This window comes from Lepus europaeus, chromosome 3, assembly GCF_033115175.1.
Source record: "Lepus europaeus isolate LE1 chromosome 3, mLepTim1.pri, whole genome shotgun sequence".
NCBI lineage: Eukaryota > Metazoa > Chordata > Mammalia > Lagomorpha > Leporidae > Lepus > Lepus europaeus.
In genome coordinates, this window is record NC_084829.1 from 73,130,511 (window position 1) to 73,155,281 (window position 24,771).

General features: G+C 37.9%; 1 protein-coding gene across 4 annotated transcripts in view; it reads left to right on the top strand.

Moving 5' to 3' along the window:
* The window catches only part of MYO6 (myosin VI), a 175,634-nt gene that overhangs the window by 141,593 nt on the left and 9,270 nt on the right, over positions 1–24,771 (top strand). For 2 of the 4 annotated variants that reach the window (XM_062186394.1, XM_062186395.1), the window contains exons 25-33: positions 2,901–2,991; positions 4,219–4,369; positions 11,701–11,909; positions 13,134–13,212; positions 14,225–14,385; positions 17,138–17,164; positions 17,559–17,588; positions 20,760–20,798; positions 24,149–24,252. In XM_062186394.1, the coding sequence (XP_062042378.1) occupies positions 2,901–2,991; positions 4,219–4,369; positions 11,701–11,909; positions 13,134–13,212; positions 14,225–14,385; positions 17,138–17,164; positions 17,559–17,588; positions 20,760–20,798; positions 24,149–24,252 (891 nt within the window). The remainder of the gene's footprint in view (positions 1–2,900; positions 2,992–4,218; positions 4,370–11,700; positions 11,910–13,133; positions 13,213–14,224; positions 14,386–17,137; positions 17,165–17,558; positions 17,589–20,759; positions 20,799–24,148; positions 24,253–24,771) is intronic. The other 2 variants (XM_062186396.1, XM_062186397.1) reach the window with 1 other exon arrangement.

The following is a 24,771-nucleotide window of genomic DNA, read 5'->3' on the forward strand; positions in this document are numbered from 1 at the left end:
TTCTTCTACCTCACCAAATCTGTTGTCAAGGCTTTCCATTGTATTTTTTATCTGGCATACTGAATTCTTCATTTCTAATATTACAGATTGATTTCACTTCAGAATATCAATCTCACCATAAAAATTTTCATCAGTGTCATGTATGGATTTCTTTAACTCATGAATTTCTTTCTCTTTGCTTCTGAGTAATCCTGTGATCATTGTTTTGAATGCCTTTTTAGGCATTTCATCAATCTCTTCATCTTCACATTCTGTTACTGAAGTGTTGATATGTTTCTTTGGAGTAGTTATATTGTCCTCCTTATTCTTGCTTCTTGAATTTCTGCATTTATTTTTAGTCATTTGTGGAAATACTTGTTGATTTTCTCTTCTGATTGATTTTATCTTTGAACTATGCCTCTGTGGCTTATTGGAGTGCATGTGCTGGGTGTGGCCAGGAAGCTCTGGTCAGTGCTCCAGGGTGGGGCAAGAATCCAGGGTGACACCCAAGTTGGGCATAGTAAACTCCTCTATTGTCTGCAGGGGAGAGAGTATAATCATGCTTCTTGGCATGATCAGCCTTGCCTCCTCTCTTCCAAGGTAGTCATTGACCAGGGTTAGCCCACAGTGGGTACACCCCCCCCATCCACCCTGGTGCATGAACCTCACAAAGGATCTGTGTAATCCTCAGTGTGAGCAAGGCACCATCGTAGTGGCCCACCCTAGGTCATCAGGGAGTTCTGAGCCTCTGATACCAGACACAGTGATTGCCAGAAGACTCAGCCACACCTGATACCCTGTCGTCCAGTCATAGAATTCCCGCAGTCACAGAGTCTGGAGGATCCACTCAGTCCATGAGCCTGTCCTGTCCATGGAGAGAACTGAGACGTTCCCAGAGCCTGCTGCCTGTGGGCGTCTGCCTTGGCAGTTTGAACCCCTGAACCTGTGATATGTTGAGAGCATGGGGGTACCCACAGTCCTATGTGGCTGCTCAGACCCTGTCAACTCCCAGCCAGTCTCAGAATCAATAGAGAATGTAGATTTTTCCTCTGGTAAAACCCTCAGTCACGGGTCCACACAAGAAGTGCCACAGCCTCTACTGGTGTCAAAATGTTGCCTTCTCCCCACCAGTTGCTGGACGCCTTTGTGGAGGGATGAGGCACAAGAAATGTGCTTTTCTTTCACATGGTTAGGTGGGTACCCTGCCCTCCACTAGGGCTGCAGACTTGACTCAAAGACAGTGTGGTCTGTAAGTCCCTCAGGCAATATCCCTGGCGCACTGACTGCCCCGATCTGCTCTCACCTCACTCTCCAGAGCTAAGTGTGCCCTCCAGCTTCCCGCTGCAGCAGTTCTGTGTGGTTTCCCTGACCATTGCTCTGCAGCCACACAGTCCACACTGTTCCATGGCGTCCGTCTTCCCTCTGTAGTATTTCTACTATAAACTTTCTCCAGCTCCCCACTGGGAATGCACTTCTTCCGCTTTTCCTCTGCTGTTTTCTCCCCTCATCAAAAGCAGTATGTCTTTTCCCTGTTCAGCCATCTGAACAGGGAATCCCTTGACCTCCAGCTTTTGTGTGTGTTTCTGCCTGGAGGAGTGTGTGGAGGTTCTGGCAAGTGCTTATCTCTGACCAAAACAAGGGTGAGGGGCTTGGGGCTTGAGGTTACCTGAGGATCTTTGGTGAACTTTTCCTTTGTAGGCTGCTATGTAAGAAACAACAATTTGGTTACATTTAGAATTGCTATCCACCGTGTCTCCCACATATTTACTAGGGTACCTGGAATAATGCCAGGCCCATGAAAAGAATCCAGCAAATCATTCCTTATTAATAGAAAGATAAAATGGCCTTGGTCTAATGAAAAGGAACCATGTAAACAAAGATGATTATGAGGCCTTTTATTAGACATTTGTGAATATAGATCAAAAGAAAATTGTCACAAAGAAAAACATAACAGGAGCTCATTGTATCATGTAAAATCACGTTTGTCACTGCAGTTCATTGCATTCAGCTTTATACTTTGCACTGTGACTGGAAGCACATTGTGTTACAATTATCTGTGCTGTACCATTCATTTGTAGACTATGTTGTACAGTGGTACTGGGGTCAGTAATCATGTGTCTTTGCAAGATGTTAATAGGGAAGTTCTGAAAAAAATGTTTTAAGGTTAGGTCTAGGAAATTCTGTGTAACTGAAGTTAAACAGGTTCCTTTACTGTAGGATCCCCAGAGGCCTTACTCAGAATATTCATTGTGAACCCCCAAAATGAGGTGTAGTATGTACCTTTTCCTCAATGTTCCCAACTAAATCAGTTGTTCAAGACACGTGTTTCACATTTCACAGAACAGTGTTGCCTAGGATAGTTTGGGAAACATTAGTGTAACAAAATAAAGAAATAATGCATTTAAGGTGTAAACCTAGCCATGTACATGGAACACTGTGTAAGAATTAAATAATGGAGGTTAAGATGTTGTTTGGTCATCGGCATCCCATATTGAAATGCCTGTGTTTCAGTCCTCGATCCACTGGCAATTCCAGCTTCCTGCTATTATGCACCTTGGAGGCAGCAGGTGAGGGCTCAAGTTCTTGAGTCTCTGCTACCTATGTAGGAGACCAGGATTGAGTTCCAGACTCTTGCTTTGGCCTGACACAGCCCTGGCTCTTGCAGGCATTTGGAAAGTGAGGGAGCACATGGAAGATCTCTGTCTCTCTGCCTTTCAAATAAAATGAAAATAAATAATTTTTTAAAAAGAAGTGGGAGAAACTAGAGAAATGTTGAACTTCCTGATTTTAATGTCTGGTGCATAGTGTGAATCAAGAGTTCAATTTTCTGGAAAATTGCTTTGTGCAAATGAATGCTTTTCTAGTATTATATGTCCAATTTAAACTGAATAATTTTGTATCATTTTATTTTGCTCTTATAGTGAAAAACAAAATAAAATATCGAGCTGAAGCCTGTATAAAAATGCAAAAAACTATTCGAATGTGGCTTTGCAAAAGGAGACACAAACCTCGGTAAGATGGGTAGTACCTAAAGAACCTTACAAAACTGAATTACCTTAATACGAAGTGGAAATACAGTCATAATGGAAAACACTTTTGATTCTCAAGGATTTCACTTATGTTCTTTGTAGCTTGTAAAATCTGAAATTAGTTTATTCATTCGTTATTTCATTCCTTGTCTCAGTCTACAAATTTGAAGTGGTTTATGAAAACCCCTCAATATGCCCTTTTGTTGGAAACCACCATCTTCTAGTAATTTGCTTAAATGACAGACAAAAAGGGAAAGAGGAGAAGCATCCACTCCTTACGTGTTCTCTGGCCCTTTTTGTAAAACATGGAGTTGTTGCTTTGGCCACATACATCGAATATACAAGAAAGGTAACATTGTGGGTATCAGGGGGAATGGGTATGATTCAAAAAGAAAAACTCACAAACATCACCGTTGCAACACAGGAAGAGTACAGCATTACTCAGCCTGCTTTTGCCATTGCTATAAAGAGACAGGGGCAACATTCAGGCCAAGAGAATCAATGTACCTATTGAGCCTATTAAGTACTCTTAAGGATTGAGATGGCTTCCTGAAATGTGTGAAGGAAAATGATCAGAGAAAGAAGGAACCCAAAGAGAAACATCCCTGAGTTCAACTAAAGCACCACCCTGCCCAACCCAGAGAAGCCCACTTTGTCAGAACCAGTGGAAAGGACCCTGAGTTGCTGGAACCTGTTCCCTATGAATGTATTGGATAATAAGTGTAAAATAAATAAAAATTAAATCAATAGCCTATGAACTGATAAAACAAAAACCATCATTATTATTTTAATAATTTTCAAGATTGTAGTAATTACATTTTGTCTCATTGTAAATTTCATCTTTATTTCTTATTTTAGTTTTTCACTTTAATTTAGACATTTTAAACTTGAAAGTCTGAATAATTATTGATCTGTCATGCCCTTTCAAAGAGATTAGGTAACTTCTTTAAGTTCTTCTCTAATTTGAATTCTGCAAGTTTTAATCTAAATACAGAGGATTTCATTGACAGGTATCAGTGTCATTCATACTTGTATTTGATTCTTTTTTATCCTCAATACAAGATCTGAAGAAGATAGTACTAAATAATATTGAAAGCAGAAGTGAAATATCCTGATTAGCAATATCTGTTTGGCATTTTATTATTGAAAAAAAATGTACCTAAAGCATTGAATAATACAGTTAAACTCTGATGAAGTATTATCCTTACAGCATTGATGGCCTGGTTAAGGTGGGCACACTGAAAAAACGACTTGATAAGTTTAACGAAGTAGTAAGTGCATTGAAGGATGGAAAACTGGAGATGAACAAACAGATCAAAGATCTTGAAATTTCTATTGATGCTTTGATGACCAAAATTAAGGTATGTAATTTTCATGCAAGTGGCTTTCAGTTTTTACACAGGGATACTTGAAGTAGTTCATAAAATGAATGTGTGTTCTGAAAAAAGTTATGGAAAGATTTCAAAATGTTTTTTGCACCAAAATAAACTTATCTTTTAATTCCATTTTCCGTGAATTTTTTTTTCATTTGAGATGCAGAGAGACTGAGACAGAGTGTGCTCCTGTCCTCTGGTTCACTCCCCCATGCCCAGAATGCAGGCACTCGATTACCTGAGCAATCAGCACTGCCTCCCAGGATCTGTATTAGCAGAAATCCAGAATCAGGAGCAAGAGCCAGGAATGAAAAGTTGGGAATCAAACCCAGATACTATGATGTGGGATATAGACCTTTTTACCACTTGACTAAGTGTCTGTCCCTCCTATACTCTCTATATTAGCTACCACAAATCAAAGAAAACATATGATATTTGTCTTTTTGGGATCTGGCTTATTTCATTAAACATAATGGTCTACAATTGCCTCCATTTTGTTGCAGAAGACAGTATTTCATTCTTTTTTTATGGTTGAATAGTATTCATTAATGTATATATTCCATATTTTCTTTTTTTTTAATTTTTATTTTTTTGACAGGCAGAGTGGATAGTGAGAGAGAGAGACAGAGAGAAAGGTCTTCCTTTTTGTCGCTGGTTCACCCTCCAATGGCCACTGCGGCCGGCGCATCGCGCTGATCCGAAGCCAGGAGCCAGGTGCTTTTTCCTGGTCTCCCATGCGGGTGCAGGGCCCAAGGACTTGGGCCATCCTCCACTGCCTTCCCGGGCCATAGCAGAGAGCTGGCCTGGAAGAGGGGCAACCGGGATTAGCCTGTTAAGCCATGGCGCCGGCCCCATATTTTCTTTATCCAGTCATCAGTTGATAGACATAGCATATATCTTTTTAAAAAATATTTACTTATTTATTTTAAGATTTATTTATTTATTTGAAAGGCAGAGTTAACAGAGAGGCAGAGGCAGAGAGAGAGAGAGAGATCTTCCATCTGCTGGTTCACTCCCCAAATGGTTGCAACAGCTGCAGCTGGGCTGATCCAAAGCCAAGAGCCAGGAACTTTCCCATGCAGGTGCAGGGGCCCAAGGACTTGGGCCAGGACTCAAACTGGCACCCATATGGGATGCTGGCACTGCAGGTGGTGGCCTCATCCACTAAGCCACAGTGCTGGACCTGAGTCTGGGTTATATTGTAGATCTCTTTTCAGACTTCTGAGGAATCTCCATGCTGACTTCCATAATGGTTGTACTAGTTCACTGTGTATTTTGGTACCTTTTTCTCCACACCATTGCTGGCAATTGTTATTTTTTTATTTTTGGATGATAGTCATTCTAAGTAGGTTGAGGTGAAACCTCATTGTGGTTTTTATTTGCATTTTCCTTATGGCTAATGCTCCTGAGCATTTCTTTCTTTCTTTCTTTCTTCTTTTCATCTTAAAGATTTATTTATTTATTCATTCATTCATTCATTTGAATGCCAGAGTTACAGAGAGGAGCGGCGGTGGGGAGGGGTCTTCCATCTGCTGGTTTACTCCTCATATGACTTCAACAGTCGGATCTAGGCCGATCTAAAGCCAGGAGCCAGGAGCTTCTTCCAGGTCTCCCATGTGGGTGCAGGGGCCCAAGGACTTGGGCTGTCTTCTGCTGCTTTTTCAGGCCATAATAGAGAGCTGGATTGTAAATGGAGTAGCCAGGACTTGAACCGGTACCCGTATGGGATGCTGGCACTGCAGGTGGGGGCTTTACCCGCTATACCAGAGCACTGGCCCCCTGAACCTATTTTTGTATCTATTGACCATTTGTATTTTATCCTTTGAAAAATTTTTGCCTCTTTGTATCCTTTGCCCATTTCTTAACTGGATTGTTTGTTTTGTTGTAGTTGAATTTCTTGAGCTCTTTTTGTATTCTGGAAATATAAAGGATTAGTAATCCTTTATCAAATACATGGTTCTCAAATATTTTTTCCCATTCTGTCAGGTGCCTCTTTGATGAATGTTTCCTTTACTGTCCAGGAGCTTCTTAGCTTGTTGTTATCCCGTTTGTCTACTTTTGCTTTTATAGCTTGTTCTTCTGGGATCTCAGCCAAGAAGTCTTTACCTATGCCGATGCCTTGTAGTGTTTCTCCTATTTTCCTCTAGTAATTTGATGGTGTCAGGTCATAGATTTAGATCCTTGATCCACTGTGAATTGATTTTTGCATAGAGTTCAAGGTAGAGATCTCATTTCATACTTCTGCTTGTAGAGGTCCAATTTTCCCAACACCATTTGCTGAAGAGACTGTCCTTTCTCTAGGGAGTGGTTTTAGCTCCTTTGTCAGAGATTAGTTGGTTGTAGACAAATGGATTAATTTCTGGAGTTTCAGGGCCGTCACTGTGGCATAGCGGGTAAAGCCCCTGCCTGCAGTGCCGGCATCTCATATGGGTGCCGTTTCAAGTCCTGGCTGTTCCACTTTCGATCCAGCTCTCTGCTATGGCCTGGGAAAGCAGTAGAAGATGTCCAAAGTCCTTGGTCTCCTGCACCTGCATGGGAGACCCAGAAGAATCTCCTAGCTCCTGTCTTTGGGTTGGCACAGCTCCAGCCATTGTGGCCAATTGGGGAGTGAACCAGCAGACAGAAGACCTCTTTCTAGCTCTCTGCCGCTCCTTCTCTCTCTTTGTAACTCTGACTTTCAAATAAATAAATAAATCTTTTAAAAAATTTCTGGGGTTTCAATTCTATTCCACTGTTCAAATGTCTATTTTTGTGCCAGTACCAGGCTGTTTTGATTATAACTGCCCTGTAGTATATCTTAAAATCAGGTGTTGTGATGCTTCTGGCTTTGTTTTTTATTGTTTAAGATTGTTTTAGCTACTCGGGGTCTCTTGTGTTTCCACATTAATCTTGGGATTGTTTTTTTCTAGAACTGAGAAGAATGTTCTTAGTAATTTGATTGGTATCTCATTGAATCTATAAATTGCTTTGGTCAGTAAAGACATTTCGATGTTATTAATCCTCCCAATCCATGAACATGGAAGATTCTTCCATTTTTTGGTGTCTTCTATTTCTTTCCTTAGTATTTTGTAATTTTCTTTGTGGAAATCTTTCACATCCTTGGATAAATTTATTCCAAGATATTTAAAAATATTTTTGTAGGTATTGTTAATGGGATTGATCTTTTTTTTCTCCAAAGACATATTTTATTTAAGGAATATAAACTGTTCTCAGTTTGTGTGTGTGTATGTGCAAATTGTTGAAATCTTTACTTAGTATAGAGTTGGTCTTCTGTGTATGTATCAGTGACTGCCTGAGGCTCATGACATGAACTGTCTAGGCTATGGAAGCCAGTTGAACCCACAGACCCCATCAGTATTTAGACAAGGTCATAAACAAAGTGGAAGTTCTCTCCTTCCTTCAGAAAAAAAGTACATTCTTCCTTGATGGCCACTTCTTTCCACTGCAGTCTCACTTATAGAGATCCTTCACGTAGAATATTTTTTGCCATAGTATCTTGGCTTTCCATTCCTGAAATGCTCTCATGGGCTTTTCAGCTAGACCAAGATACCTTAAGGACTGATTCTGAGGTCAGAGTGCTACTTAAACTGATTGTCATTCCACGAGTCTGCTCTGTGGACTGCTTCCCATGTTGGAATATTCTCTCTTTTATAATTCTATTATTTTTACTAGACACTTGATCCTATTTATTGATCGCTGTAATACTTAATCCTATCTATATATTCACTTTAACACTTTGTATGGTCACTTTAACACTTAAGATGGCATTTTTACTACCCAGATTAATGGATTTGGGGTACCATGGCAAGTTCTTAATCCTTAGAAGTAAGTCTGTAGGAATGTACGCAAAACTATACAGCTTTACAGTTACATTCCTCCCCCCTGTCTTATTCCCACTCTTATTTTTTACTGAGATCTATTTTCAATTGACTTTATACACATATGAATAACCCAGTATTAAGTAAAGAGTTCAACAGATAGTATGAAGAAAAAAAGTGTTTCTCAACAGTCAAGACAAGGGCTGTTCAAGTCATTGCTTCTTGAAGTGTCAATTTTACTCCTACAGATTTCCTTTTAGGTGCTCTATTAGCTCCCACATATCAGGGAGAACATATGGTATTTGTCCCTTTGGGACTGTCTTATTTCACTAAGTATGATGTTTTCCAGATTCATCCATTTTTGTTGCAAAAGACAGGATTTCATTTTTTTTAACCACTGTGTAGTATTCAGTGGTGTACATATCTCATATTTTCTTTATCCAGTCTTTGTTTGACGGACATTTAAGTTGATTCCGTGTCTTAGCTATTGTGAATTGAGCTGCAGTAAACATGGGGGTGCAGATAACTGTTTTATTTACTGATTTCATTTCTCTTGGATAAATTCCCAGGAGTGGGATGGCTGGGTCATATGGTAGGACTATATTCAGATTTCTGAGGTATATCCATAGTGTTCTATAGAATGGAACTGATCTTACAGGTTCTTTCTCAGCTGTGCATTCATTGTGTATACAAAAGCTATTGATTTTTGTATGTAGATTTTACATTCTACAATTTTGCCAAACTCTCTTGTGAGTTCCAGTAGTCTCTTAGTAGTCTTTTGGTTCCCCGGTATATGGGGTCATATCATCTGCAAATAGGGAAAATTTGACTTCATCTTTTTAAATTTGTGGGCCTTTGATTTTTTTTTCTTGCCTTATGGCTCTGGCTAAAGCTTCCAGAGCTATACCAAATAGTAATGTTGAGAGTGGGTATCCTTGTCTGGTTCCAGATCTTAGTAGAAATGTTTCCAACTTTTCCCCATTCAATATAATGCTGACTGTGTGTTTGTCATGAATTACCTTTATTGTGTTGCGGAATGTGCCTTCCATACCCAATTTGCTTCAGGTTTTCATCATGAAAACATGTTGTATTTTTTTTTTCAATATTTATTTATTTATTTATTTATTTATTTGAAAGAGTTGCGGAGACATGGAGAGACAGAGAGAGAGATAACGTCTACCCACTTGTTCACTCCCCAGATGGTCAGGGCTCAGCCAGGCTGAAGCCAGGAGCCAGAAGCTTCTTCCAGGTCTCCCACATGGGTACAGGGAGACAAATGCCATCCTTGCTTTCCCAGGCCATTATCAGGGAGCTGGATCAGAAATGGAGCAGCTTGGACGTCAAGCGGTGCCTGTATTAGATGTTGGCATCACAGAGAGCAGCTTTATCCACTGTGCCACAGTGCTGGTCCTGAAGGGGTGTTGTATTTTTATCAAATGCTCTATCTGCATTCATTGAGATAATCATATGGTTTTTCTCCTTCAATTTGATAATGTGATATATCACATTTATTGATTAGTTTATGTTGAACCATCCCTGCATCCCCTCAGATAGAAAATATTTTAGTCCTTCTAGTTAATCAAATGAATTTCAAAACACAAAGATACTTTTTTTTTTTTTTTGACAGGCAGAGTGGATAGTGAGAGAGAGACAGACAGAAAGGTCTTCCTTTGCCGTTGGTTCACCCTCCAATGGCCGCTGCGGCCAGCGCATCTTGCTGATCCGAAGCCAGGAGCTAGGTGCTTATCCTGGTATCCCATGCGGGTGCAGGGCCCAAGGACTTGGGCCATCCTCCACTGCCTTCCCGGGCCATAGCAGAGAGCTGGCCTGGAAGAGGGGCAACTGGGATAGAATCCAGCGCCCCAACTGGGACTAGAACCCGGTGTGCCGGTGCCGCAAGGCAGAGGATTAGCCTGTTAAGCTACGGCGCCGGCCCAAAGATACTTTTTTATAAAAATATTTATTTATTTATTTGAAAGGCAGAGTTACAGAGAGGCAGAGGCAGAGAGAGAGGGTCTTCCATCTGATGGTTCACTCCCCAGATGGCTGTAATGGCTGGAGCTGCACCAATCTGAAGCCAGAGAGCTTATTCCTGGTCTCCCACATGGGTGCAGAGGCCCAAGGACTTGGGGCATCTTCTACTTTTTTCTCAGGCCATAGCAGAGAGCTGGATTGGAACTGGAGCAGCCATGACTTGAAATAGTGCCCATATGAGATGCTGGAAATGCAGGCGGGCCTTTACCCACTCTGCCACAGCACCAGCCCCAGACTTTTTTTTCCTGCAAAAGTTGGCAGGAAATGAATTGTTGCTTTCCTAACAGTTAAGTAAATTATGTTGTAGGCTCTGTAAAGCCAATGTATTAGCATGAACATGTCATGTAATATAATATATAATATGTCATGTAACAATATATACAAGAACTGTTTAAAAATATATGCATAAACAAAATGGAGCAAGCTGGAAAACCTCATACTTAGTGAAATAACCCAGTCCCAAAGAGACAAACACCATATGTTCTCCCTGATTTGGGAGAATTAATAGCACAGCTAAAATGAAAGCTATAGAAGTGAAATTGTCACTTTTAGAATCAATGTCTTCAAAAATCCTTGACCTGATTGTCACTTTTTTTTTAAACTTTTATTTAATGAATATACATTTCCAAAGTACAGCTTATGGGTTACAATGGCTTCCCCCTCCCAAAACTTCCCTCCCACCCACAGCCCTCCCCTTTCCCGCTCCCTCTCCCCTTCCAATCACATCACTATTCATTTTCAATTCTCTTTATATACAGAAGATCAGTTTAGTATATATTAGGTAAAGATTTCAACAGTTTTCCCCCATATAGCAACACAAAGTGAAAAAAAAAATACTGTTGGAGTACTAGTTATAGCATTAAATAACAGTGTACAGCACATTAAAGACAGAGATCCTACATAATATGTTTTTTAAAAAATTAATTAATTGTCTATGCCATTTCCAATTTAACACCAGGTTTTTTTTTTTCATTTCCAATTATCTTTATATACAGAAGATCGATTCAGTATATAATTAGTAAAGATCTCATCAGTTTGTACCCACGCAGAAACACAAAGTGTAAAAATACTGTTTGAGTACTAGTTATAGCATCACTGCACATTAGACAACACATTAAGGACAGACCCCACATGGGATGTAAGTACACAGTGACTCCTGTTGCTGACTTAACAATTTGACACTCCTGTTCATGGCGTCAGTAATCTCCCTAGGCTCTAGTCATGAGTTGCCAGGGCTATGGAAGCCTTTAGAGTTCGCTGACTTTGATCTTATTCCGATAGGGTCACAGTCAAAGTGGAAGTTCTCTCCTCCCTTCAGAGAAAGGTACCTCCTTCTTTGATGGCCCCGTTCTTTCCACTGGGATCTCACTCACAGAGAACTTTCATTTAGGTCTTCTTCTTTTTTTTCTTTTCCATGGTATCTTGGCTTTCCATGCCTACAATACTCTCATTATTTTGTTTTCTAAGTCTACTATGATGACAAGGCAGCAAATACAGAAAGAATATGATGCCCTAGTGAAAAGCTCAGAGGAACTCCTCAGTGCGTTACAGAAGAAAAAGCAGCAGGAAGAGGAAGCAGAAAGGCTGAGGCGCATTCAAGAAGAAATGGAAAAAGAAAGAAAAAGACGTGAAGAAGATGAGCAGCGTCGAAGAAAAGAGGAGGAGGAAAGGCGAATGTAAGGCATTAAGGCGTTTATATTGCTGTCTGCGTTGTAAAAGGGAGAATACTGCATTCTTGCCCATGTTCTTCTTTTAATAAGCTGACTTTAGAATCAGTATGAAAATTAGGGAAGCTCATAATGATAACAGAAACTGCTTTAATTTTCTAAATTTTTAAAAAAGATTTATTTATTTGAAAGGAAGTGTTACAAAGAGAGATGTAGAGAGAGATATTTCATTTGCTGGTTCACTCCTCAGATGGCTACAAATGCCCGGGACTGGGTCAGGCTGAAGCCAAGATCCTGGAGCCAGTGGCTCACGTACTTGAGCCATCCTCCTCTGCTTTCCCAGGCACATTATCAGAGAGCTGAATTGGAAGTGGAGCCACCAGGACTCCAACTGGTGCTCTCACAGGTGCTGATATTTGCAGGTGGTGGCTTTATTCACTGTGCCACAATGCTGGCCCAATAAATTGCTTTTAAATATAATTTGAATTTTGGTTATACTTTTATACTTGAATATTTCTTAAATAATTTTTAAAGCTGTGACTTGTATATTTTATAAGCTGAAAAGAACTTGCTTTTGTTTTTGCAGTTTTGAAACTGATAGCATTTTAGAGGATTGTGATGGTAAGGTAGAGTTTAGTTGGTGAAGGAGTAGAGGGCTCTTCTAGGTTTTATAACCAACTTAAACTTAGAGATGTTAAACATTGTAGAATATAATTGTATTTATGTTTGCTTCATTTAAGAAACATGGGATGGGCCAGTGTTGTGGTGCAGCAGGTTGAGCTGCTGCTTCGAATGCCCCTATCCCATATCTGAGCAGGTGCTCCAGCTTCCTGTTGACATACCTGGAGGCAAGCAGAGGAGGCCTGCCATGTGGGAGACCTAGATGAAGTTACTGGCTCCTGGCTTTGCCCTGGCCTAGCTCCTGCTATTGTGGGTAGTTAGGATGTGAACCAGCAAATCAAAGATTGATCTCTTTCTCTCTCTCTCTCTTTCTCTCTCTGTGTATGTACATATATGTGTCTATCTCTCCCTCTGTCATTGTTACTCTGACTTTAAAATAAGTAAATCTTCAAAAAATTACTGTCAGTAGAATTTTATTTTATTTTATTCAAAATAAAGTGATGACTTGTATTGCCAGGAGGTGAACTTGAGTTCCCAATTCCATCACATTGTTCATTAATAGTTAAACTGCCTTTCAAAGGATCTTTTAAAGAGTCTTCTTCTTTTTCTTAGGAAGCTTGAGATGGAAGCAAAGAGAAAGCAAGAAGAAGAAGAGAGAAAGAAAAGGGAAGATGATGAAAAACGTATCCAGGTAAGTTCTTAATGAATTTCTATTGAAACAGAATATGCAAAACTATGAGAGAAGTGAAAATGAGGTCTCGATTTGCTTGATAAGCTCTCACTGGTTTATCCCAGACACCAAAGGCAGTTTCTGTAGTGGTTATGGGAAAGGGCATTAGAGTTAAGAGAGGTGAGTTCCAATGCCGGCTCTGTCACTGACGGAACTGTGTGTTGTGTACATCACAATGAGTAATGCTGGCTACAGTTTTCTCTCTGTAGAAGGGGGATAGACAATTGTAAGCATTAATTGAATTAATACACATTAAGCATTTTAAAAAGGCACATGTCTACAAATACTTGATCATGTATTTGTGTTTTTGTTTGTGTTGGCTTTCATAATATATCCTAAGCCTAACCAACACTTAGTTTCTGCCATCAGCTGTCCAGGTGTTGGGTGTTAATGTGATACCTAGGATACTCAGGTGATGTTTGGGGTATTGATAGAATGGTGAAACCATGGTTCTTCTCCCTTCTCTTAGGTTTGGGAAAGAGGAAAGATACACATGTGTTTGAAGCATTAATCATAATATAGAAGACTATAGAGACTGAACAGAGTTGTAGTTAAAATATATATATTCCTTAGTACTTGTATGGAATGATTAAGGTTTTTTAAAAGATTTGTTTATTTATTTGGAAGACAGAGCTACATAGAGATAAAGGCAGAGAGAGATTGATTTCTCTGCTGGTTCACTCCCCAGATGCCTGTAAGGGGTGGGAGTGGGCCAGGCTGAAACCAGGAGCCAGGAGCTCCATCTGGGTCTCCCACGTGGGTGGCAGGGGACTGAGGACTTGAGCCATCATCCACTGCTTTCCCAGCAGGGAGTTGGATGGGAAGGGGCTCGAACCAGCACCGAAATATAGGATGCTGGCATCACAGACGGGCCTGGAAATTTTTGTTTGTTTCTGTTTTTTTAAAGTAATAATGTGAGTGGTCTAGTCAGAAGTAAAGAACTCATGGTAACATGGCTCTTTGTCTTTGTCAGGCTGAAGTGGAGGAACAGCTGGCCAGGCAGCGGGAGGAGGAATCCCAGCAACAAGCAGTTCTGGAGCAGGAGCGCAGGGACCGGGAGCTGGCCCTGCGGATAGCCCAGAGCGAAGCTGAGCTCATCAGCGACGAGGCCCAGGGAGACCTGGCACTTCGGAGGTATGGGGCCCCGGGTGTGGTGTGGCAACCTCTCCTTTGCTTTCCATCACCTTCCTATTTGTTACTTCCATGTTAAAGGGATAGGAGAATTATATTTGTTATGTCTTCATATTTGAAGTAAAATCGTTTTTAGTGTGTGTCCAAAACTTTTATTTTCCATAAAATTTTTAAACTTTAAAATTAATAACAGAAAATTCAGTTAATCAGTACTGTTAAAAAAAATCTTAACTTTTATTCTGAAACCATGTATCGCATAGACAACTGATTTCTAAATACCTGTCCTCAGACACTGAGTATAGATCTCAGTGACTTTATGATAAAACAGTTTAATATGTTTAAATTTTGTTTTTTTTTTTAAAATTTTACTAATTCAGTTTTTTAAAAATATATCATATACTCTAATACTTGAAATGAGGAGAAATTTACCTTCCAGTGCTTCAGGGTAATGGATTTCCCTTTCCCAGGTGAGAATGTTAACTCCATTGAAATACTTTAGTGCCTGAGCTTTCCACATTACCTCTAAATACTATAGTGGAGTGTGGAGGAATATGCAGTGTGGTGTTCAGCTTTTCATTACCACACTGGCAGATAACTTTATAAAGGGAAAAGGCTTATTGAACTCAGTTTTGGAGGTTCAAAAGCAGGATCAATGGGCCCATTGGTTTGGCCTCTAATGAGGATGTCAGTAGTGGAGCATGGAGCATACAGAGAGGAAGTATCACATGGCAAGCCAGGAAGCAGAGACATGGGGTCCCACTCAGCCATTATAACCTACTTTCTTGCAAGAATTATCTTCCAAGGATGCATTCCTAATAATCTAAAGACCTCCCACTAGGACCACCTCCTAAAAGCCATAATCGCATTAAGTTTCCACCCTCTTAAAAACTGGTGGTTTGGGAGTTTAAACATCTGCATGAGTTCAAGAGCCAAACCATTGCATATAAGTTCTTAATATTTTACAGGAAGTTGAAGGAAGGTTTTAATATCTTTCATTTAAAAAGTTAGAATGTAAAATCACTAGTTTAAAGATTTTTTTTAAAGATTATTTAGTTGAAAGGCAGAAGTACAGGCTTCCATTTGCAGGCTCACTTCCCAAATGGCTACAATGACTGGGGCTGTACCAGGCCAAAGCCAAAAGCCTGGAGCCCCATCCAGGCCTCCCACAGGGTTGTCAGGGGCCCAAGCACTTGAGCCATCGTTACTGCTTTCCCAGACACATTATCAGGGAGCTGGATTGGAAGTGGAGCAGCTGAGACTGGAACTGGGGCTCATATGGGATGCAGGCATCACGGGCAGTAGCTTAACCTGCTGTACCACCATGCTGGCCCCTAATTATTTATTTTTTTAAAAAAAGCAAAGCTTGTTTGAAGGGTCCCTTTATTTTTATGTGTGTATGTTATGTATATGTTGAAGGACACATGGAAAATATTTATAACCAAGCTTCAGAACTTGAGAGCAGTTTATGACAAAAATTTAGTGAAAGCGCACCACTAGATGGAGATATTTCCTTGTGAACAGAAAAAAACCTTGGTTCAAATCACAAGGTAATGGCAGTTCTAATTGTTAGATTTTATTTAGCTGAAAACAAAGATAAGGAAGGAAAAGGGTGTGTTAAATTGTCCTCACACTTTTTCTAGAAAGTCATCATTTTGTGAAGCTCTTAATTCTGAATTGTACATGAAAGTATATTACTTGTTAATTGAACCAAATAGGCTCATGCAAACAAAATGTATTATAATTGTTAAACTGTTGGATTTGGTCCCAGTATTTTTACTCTTTATGGACATTTCACAGTAATTAGAATATTTTAGCCCTGCCACAGCTTTTGTAAATGTATTCTCAATTCAGTTGGGACCTGTTCCTTCTGCCCATGTTAATGATGGAGTGGCTGGGACCCCTTATTAAGTGTAGCTGCCTAGCAGTGAGGCCAAGCTCTTAAATGAACCTTACAGTTGCCACCCCTGATGTCTGTGAGAAAGCACTGCAGTTGGCAGAGCTGAATTTATCATGGCCAAAATTCATTCTTAAGGGACTTGTTAATGCAGCCCTTATTGGTACTCATTGCCAAAGTTTGTATTTAAGCATTTGAAAAATTAAGCTATGTCCAGTGCCAGTTCCACACACTGTGTACTGCCGTCTGGCTCAGACATGGACTTCTTCCTCAGGAAGGTGTACCTTTTCCAGGGTGAGTAGTCTGAAAGAGTGGGCCATTTAGGACCTTTAGTGTGAATGACGAGTTCCCTAAGATTTGAGTTGAGTAGAGTTAGCTCCACAGTGGGACCTGCATTAAGTAGTGGAAAGATATCCAAGCTATTGTGACTTGAAAGGCAGAAGAGTTAGTTCTGCAGTGGGACCGACAGCCCTTAAGGGTGGTATTCTCCCCTTTGGAATGCCCTTGGAAGGCCTGTCAACTCTCTTCAAGGAGGCATTCTTTGACTGTAGGGTCCTCTTGAGCTCGTTCTTGCTGCCCCCTTATGTTTATTTTATACCCAGTACTATTAGCACTAGCACAAAAGTATGAGTGATGTTCCATATAGGTGTTTTCCTCTTTGACAGTTTAATCTTACTCCGTGAGCTGTAACTAAAAATTTTGAATATTTATGGAATCATTTCTGTAGTAAAATTAGAATTCTGAAGTAAATTGCTTCTTAATATGTAGTGTAAAAATGTTGTTCTTAAGTTCTGTGATATATTTTTTTTAAAAGTATGAATGGATTATTCTGTAATGAACAATTTTAAGTTACTTTTCCAGCTTGGATTCCTATCCGGTAACTTCTAAGTAAGAAATATTTTCCACATATATGTTTTAAAATATAATCTTAACCAATTAAACATATGATACTTGAGAGAAAGTGATGGTTCCAAATTATATGAGATTATAAAGTAATAACCAAATTCTTAAAAAAAATAAATCTCACAGTGCATGAACATTCCAATCTAGATGTAATATGCTTACCCTTTAATTTTCACTGAATGCCTTTAATGCATTCTTCTCTAATCATTTTAATGATTTGAAAATGTATTAAAAATTAAAATGATCTCACATGGTGATGAAAAATAATTGAATTTTCCAAATCAATGAGTAAAATAACTAAAACACAAATTTGCACAATCCCAGATCTTCACAATTCCAAGTTGGTTGTGATAGTAACTAAAATATATTCTCTTCACAGAAATGATGGCACAAGACCAAAAATGACACCGTATGTGGATATATTATATTATGTATTGTATAAATATATTATATCCTAATATGGATATAGTAGAGGAGTAGTTTCCTTATTGTATTAAGTTTTTAAAATTTTTAGTTTGTAACATGTTCCATATATTTAGTAGATATAATTCTCAGAATATGATATAATGATACTCCCTACCTTTTTCCCTCCCTCCTCATCCCTTCTTCCCTCTCCCTTTCTCTCTTTTTAATTTTTGAGAAAACATATTTTAAATTTACATTATAGTAAAGACAGGCTTAATGCTTTACCAAAAAAAGGAATTTAACAAGTAAAACCAGAAGACCCTAGTTTAGTGGGAATATAAGCAATGTCTGATAAATAATAATTGAATGGAAAAATGACCATTTCACCCATACACAGTAAATTTTAAAGTAATGACAAATCATTAAAATTATAGTGGTATAACATTCTTAACCATTGGTTTGACAGAGGTGTAAAACAAAGTTTTACAAAACTATGTTTTAAATTTTTGTCTTTATTAAAAGAGAATGAAATAAATCATCATTTCTTCACCTTTTTCTTGCTGTGGAAAAATACCCATTTTGTTTTAAGTGTTTTTAAGTTTCCCTTACATCATATCTTTAGAAGCAGGTGTGCACGTATAAATAAGAATAAGGGAAATACTTAGTTTTTGGCATCTAATGTAGTTCATTCTAGAAATACCTAAACTAGGTCATAGTCTCAAGCTACACGCATGGATTTCAAGTTTTTTTGCACCAGAAATCCCCTTATCTTTTAATTCCATTTTTCTGCAATCTTTTGAAGTACCCGCTATATGTAATGCTAATTTTAGTGATAATGTATATTTTTGTAGGAAAATTTCTCTGCAGAGAATCCCAGTAACATGAATTAAAAAATACATTTTGTATATATTTTGCATACATTTGATCTTTGCATATAAAATTTGTATGTAATATGTGTATATTTATATGCACTTTTGAAGTATATATAAAGTCTGAATTTTAACACCTTTAAGGATGACAACTGTAGCCTTTATAGTTGTTATTGACTCTGTTAGGATCCTATACCAAAACAAATGTTTTGAAAAATGATGCAGTCTACATAAATAATTCTCTCCAAGTATCACATGTAAAAGAGGAAAAAAGGGTAATCATTTATAATAAAATATATTAATTTATTTTAATATGAAATTATTTGCACATCACTGCAGCAGGAGACATAATCAAGTAATCACATTTTGACTTATGCATAGAATCACCATGAATGCTGCAGCTATAAAAGCAAATTCTAAGAATATTGTAGCAGGCACACAAATGCCATGAAATTATAAATTGTCCTTTGTAAAGTTCTACACAGATTGTACTGTGTACAGTCTCCTCTCCATTACAAAGTATTTGCATCATTAGAAAAATTCTGTAGATAAGGAAGCCATTTAAAAATATGTTGTTTACATGTAAAATATGTTTTACGTGTAAAACGGATATTTGTATTTGAGGGTACTTCAGGAAGTACATGGAAAATGTGTATTGGAAAAAAAAAAGCTGCATGAATTTCAAAATTTTTTGTACCAAACTTATCTTTTAATTCCATTTTTCATGAATTTTTTGGACACTTGCATGTGTGTTTTACCTGTCTGGTGGACATGTTCAAGTTACACTTAAAGTATCTCTATTATTGCCCTGCGTTAGAATAACTGCTTCATTAGTTACTATTTGAACTTTAGTATTTAGCCTTGCAACCAATATCTAAAGGTGGAAATATGATCATTTTCATGTAATTTAGTAAAATCAGAAGGAAAAAAGCATCTAGTGAATTTGGTGAAGTGTATTTGGTATCAATCAAGTGTATCTTGATATGGGATCAAGTACGATAATGACTCAGTAGAGACTGCCATACAGTGCATTATCAAAGCATACAAAGAAATCTATATGACCAGCTGAGCAGGTGTTAAGAACTTTTTAAAGGCCATGAGCTCCTTGCTGTGGGAAAAGAAATGAAGGAAGTTTTAGGAGAAAGAGGTGATAAAACAACTATGCTCTTGGATACTGAGACAGAAATCTCAAGGTGGGGTGATAATAGAATTAAAAATATCTACCAAAGTCTTGCTAAGTTTGGAAGAAAATTCTGAGAAACTACTAACTTAAAAAAAGAATGATAAATGTATTTTTCAAAAGGTAATTTTATTATATTTGTTTATTGTTATGAAAGACTGCTTTTTCTCTAAACCATGCTTGCTTGGATAGCCTCCACCCCCATCAGTAATTAATTGTAGCCGATGTTCATGGCAAGAAAAGAATACAGGAGTCCTCCACTTTTAAAGTCTGAATCTTGGTGGGCAGGAAACTGCCTGAAGCTAATATATCAATCATGTTTTCTTACGGCTTTTACTGATTTGTAAGGTTTTGAAGTTGCCAGAATCTGATGAATAAAATGAGTGGGAAATGATTAATTACGAAGCAAAAGAGCAAAGGGCAGGAAAATAAAGTTAGCAAAGGGTGGATGAACAAGAGGAAGCTTCCATCCCATTCCACCAAGTTAAACAAATGTTGAGAAAAGTTACACTCTCCTGGGTAATAAATATGGGTTTCTACCTTTGAGAAATGTTTATCCTTGGAAGGTCACAACACTTCAAATCTTTCATATGACGATTGTTTGTGTAGATACTCTGTTTTTGCAAAAAGCATGCTTTGATTTAGAATTTCAGAGTTTTGAATATATCAGATTCTTACTTAAACTCTGACATTGTAGCATTCATCACCTTGGTTTACTGTAATGCTTTAATTAATATTTGCTAAGCAACTCTAGTGCAAAAATCCTCATATAAAATCTGTGTCCTGCCAAGTTTCCTCAATGCATTTAGAATATTCTATTTGTATTCTGTACATAAAAAATACCACAAGAGTGTGACTTGTATGCAATTTTATCTTAAAGTTCTTATATAAAAATGGATGTATATTGAGAGGACTTTAATTGGATTTTTAAAAAACGGTGCTGTGTTTAATGACTAGGTTTACTGAGTACATCACAGGCCTTTATAAAGTAAAAACAATAAAAATTTTAAATTATATTTTTAGATAATTTATAAAGTGTATCATTTTCTGAATGTAACAATTTTATTAGAAAGTTTACATGGTATTTCTTTATATAACTCTGTTCTATTATTTATTTTTCTTATAGGGAACAAATGGCCAAAGAAATGTCAGAAATTTTGAGTAGGTTAGTTCAGTGTGATTTGAAGAAATAAGTGTTCATCTCAGAATCATGCTTTTAAGTTACCTTTGATTATTTGGACCAGAACCTGTTCGTGACTAGCCCACTCTTTTAAGTTTTGTGTACAAGGAATGTCGCTCTCCCTTTATTCCACCTCAACACAGATGAAGATAAAAAGTGATATTCCTTAAATCAGTGTTTCTCAGTAGGAATACCATTGGCATTTTGGATGGGAAAATTCCTTTTTGGGGATAATACCCAGTTTAATCATTGGCCTCCGCCAATTCAAGGGGATCCTTCCCCTCACTGTAACAGAATGAATACTTCGAAACTCCCGATGTTGGTGCTTTGCCTAATTTGGGAACCACTGCTCCTGACTGAAGGGGAGTAGAGGAAGAGTGTGGCTCCTGAGGAGCTCTGCACTCTGCCGCAGGTTCAAAACCACTGGTGCAAATCAGCAGGATCTGGTCCACTACCTTTATCAGTTGATATGAATGGGTAACATTTTAACTGTTGATTTTGAAGTTAACACAATTGATTAAAAATACTAAATTAATATATATTTTTAAATCAAGTCAGTTTTGCTGCTACCTTACTATGTTGTTTAAATGATTGTCTTTATAACAAGTCTAAATCATCAGTAAATTTCATCTTTATTTTACTGTTTTAATAACTCCAGTGATCAGGGGTGAGGGCAGCATTTAAACTTCTCCCGATGCTGAGTATGTTTTTTAGCAGGTACAGTTTTGTTTAAGGTAATATGACTGAGAAGTTGATGATATTAAAACCATAGATTGGGCAATAATAATTTGAATTCAGTGTGCTGCATTTTTTAAAGGTATCAAGACACGTGTACTTTGACAATCTGACAATTATGAAAATTCCTTCTATCTTTCAAAAGAAAAAACAACAATAATACTCATAATAATTTTCAGCTCCCCTCCTAGAAAAGACTTCCAGAAGAGCTAGGAAAAAAAGACAATTGCTGTTGTTGTTGTTATTGTTAGCTTATGGACTGTTGCTTTAGGAATGAAGAAAAGAAACAGTATTTGAATAAGTGTTACAGCCTGATTTATCCTGAAGGGTAATAGAGAGAGGCCTTGCTGACACACAGCTGGTTCTTTCTGTGCAAAGCAATTAAGAACAAAAAATTACATGGAAAATTGCCACACAGCTTACGAAAAGTATAGACTTACCAAGAAACCTACAAATAGTTTAACCATAAAATACAGGAAGAACTAAATGACCACACATTATTCTTCAGCCAGTTTTATACATAAGCAACAATCACCATGTCAAACAATTTTAAGGGTGAAGCAAGCTGTTTCTTGTTCTTTAAAATGAAAGCATTCATAGGTCTTTTAAAGAGGCAGAGGCACCGTACTTATTCCATTGTTAAGCTTATTATTGACAGAATAATTTCCTTCACTTGAGAAAGAAGGTAACATTGCTTCAGACAGCATTTTTCAATAACAGCAATCTTAAGTTATCTGTATCTTGTCTTTTGCAAGGATTGTTTTTATCTTTCGAAATGTAAAATGATGAGAAAACCTGTGCTTATTTTGGGGTATTAGACCTTAATTATCTCTTTAGGAGGAGATATTTTCTAAGTAGTACATGATAAAGAAGAATCTTGTGTGATATGCAAGAAGCGATATTTTAGTTATTTAATATTTAGTGATTTTAATACTAATGTCATCTTTCCAGGTTCTTGAAAGATGATATGTTTAAACTCTTCCTTTATTACATTGAACTTTATTCTGAGTGTCTGCTATGTGAAAGTATACTCCTTGGCTGAAAAATAATATTCATTATTATAGAGAAAAGAAACATTGCCCACATTTTCCAATTGAAGATCTCAAATCATATGCATGAACATAAATGAAATGCTGAATTTGTCCCATTTTATTGAGTTCTTTAGATTTTCTTTCTTTCCTTTTTCCCCGTGGAAATGTTTCTACTAAATAGGGCAAGATACAACACTGTGTCCTCTGAAATTTGCTCTTTTTTTTCCTTCCTGTAGTGTACCAGTTGTCATGTTATTATTCATTGAACATGAGAGTGTGGTTTAGTCTGTTCACAGACTTTTCCCACGGTTTCATTAACAGTGAAACCTGACATGTAGTAGAGGTTCCAGACTGCAGCAGTTCCTTTAGCTCGTCTTTAATGACTCCAATGCACCGAGTTGCAGTTTGGCCACTCACCTGTGCAGCTTGTGAACCTCTGGATGTCCAGGGAGTTTATGAACCAATAGATGTCGATGGAGCTTGAGCACCTATGCTTTGAGTGGTTGGTACAGGTGATTGTTTTGTGTGAGCTGATGGTCACAAGCAAACTGTTAGAGTGCTTCTACTGATCTTCCAGGTGTGTTGTTTTGATTTTGAGGAATTTAAAAACTTCAGAGGTCCAAATACCCACCAGGAAGAACCTTTAAATTGAAGTGTGGGGCAGGTATATGGTACTAGAATATTGGAATCAAAAGTTCTGATTCAAAATATCATGTAGGATCTCTGTCCTTAATGTGCTGTACACTGTGATTTAATGCTATAACTGGTACTCCAACAGTATTTTTCACTTTGTGTTGCTATGTGAGAGCAAACTGTTGAAATCTTTACTTTATATATACTAAACTGATTTTCTATATATAAAGAGAATTGAAAATGAATCTTGATGGGAATGGAAGGGGAGAGAGAGTGGGAAAGGGAAGGGTTGCGGGTGGGAGAGAAGTTATGGGGGGGAAGCCACTGTAGTCCATAAGCAGTACTTTGGAAATTTATATTCATTAAATAAAAGATAAAAAAAAAAAAACCTAATATGGCTGGGGCCAGCATTTGTGGCATAGAGTGTTAAGTCATCAGCATCCCATAAGCCTGCCAGTTTCAGTCCCAGCTGCTGCACTTTGATCCAGCTTCCTGCTAATGTGCCTGGGAAAGCAGTGGAAGATGGCCCAAGTACTCCCAAGTGGGAGACCTGGATGAAGTTCTTGGCTTAGTCCTGGCCCAGCCCTGGCCATTGCAGCCATTTGGGGAGTGAATCAGTGGATGAATATCTCTTATATCTCTGTTTCTCTCTCTCTCTCTCTCTCTCTCTCTCTCTCTAACTCTGCCTTTCAAAAGCGAATAAACAAAAAACAACAAAACTAATATGGCTATCAAATAGTGAGATGCAAAATTTTAATTTAATGGGCCAGTTTTGATTATATCCTCCTGAATCTCCTCTGTCAAACATTTAAAAATCACTATATGTTTTTCTGGTACAGTGGTTGTTTCCAGTTCTTCAACTTATATACACTTCCTTACCTTTTTAGTCACTATTTCATTCATATTTAAATATGTAAAAATATATGACAATTACAGAGGCCCTGCTGTCCAAGCCACCAAGGCCGCTGCTGGTACCAAGAAACATGATCTTAGTAAGTGGAAATATGCAGAACTACGAGATACCATCAATACTTCTTGTGGTAAGTCCATGAAGAGGGTGAAAAAGCAAGAAGGGTTCATAGTAATGATAAAATAAGAATTCCTAAACTGGTTTGGGCGAAGTGTATTTGTTGTTGTTTTATAGGTTAGCTTACACCCATTTCTTTGTTACTCTTCAAATGAATTCCTAGTTTATACTGAAAGCTAAAAGATAGACATGCTTATTAAATTAAATCCATTTTGCCTATCTGTTGCCTAGATCAGAGAGGAAGAACAAAGAGATAAGGGTTTGGGCTATATTAATGACTAGCCCGTCTAATGTTATTCTTAATAGTTAAATACCTATATATTTGAATCTTTTGGTTACAAAAAAAGTAAAAATTATGAAACAGTACTGCAAATAGTAAGATTTTCTTTTTAAAATGATTTTTCTGCCAGCAAAACAGTTGGAGTCAAATACTATATCCACAGGATCCGACCTAGTTGTATTCTTATTTAAATCAGTGTTTCAGCTCAGGGCTATATGAGTAGGAACGAAAGACCTATACAGAATTCCTTCT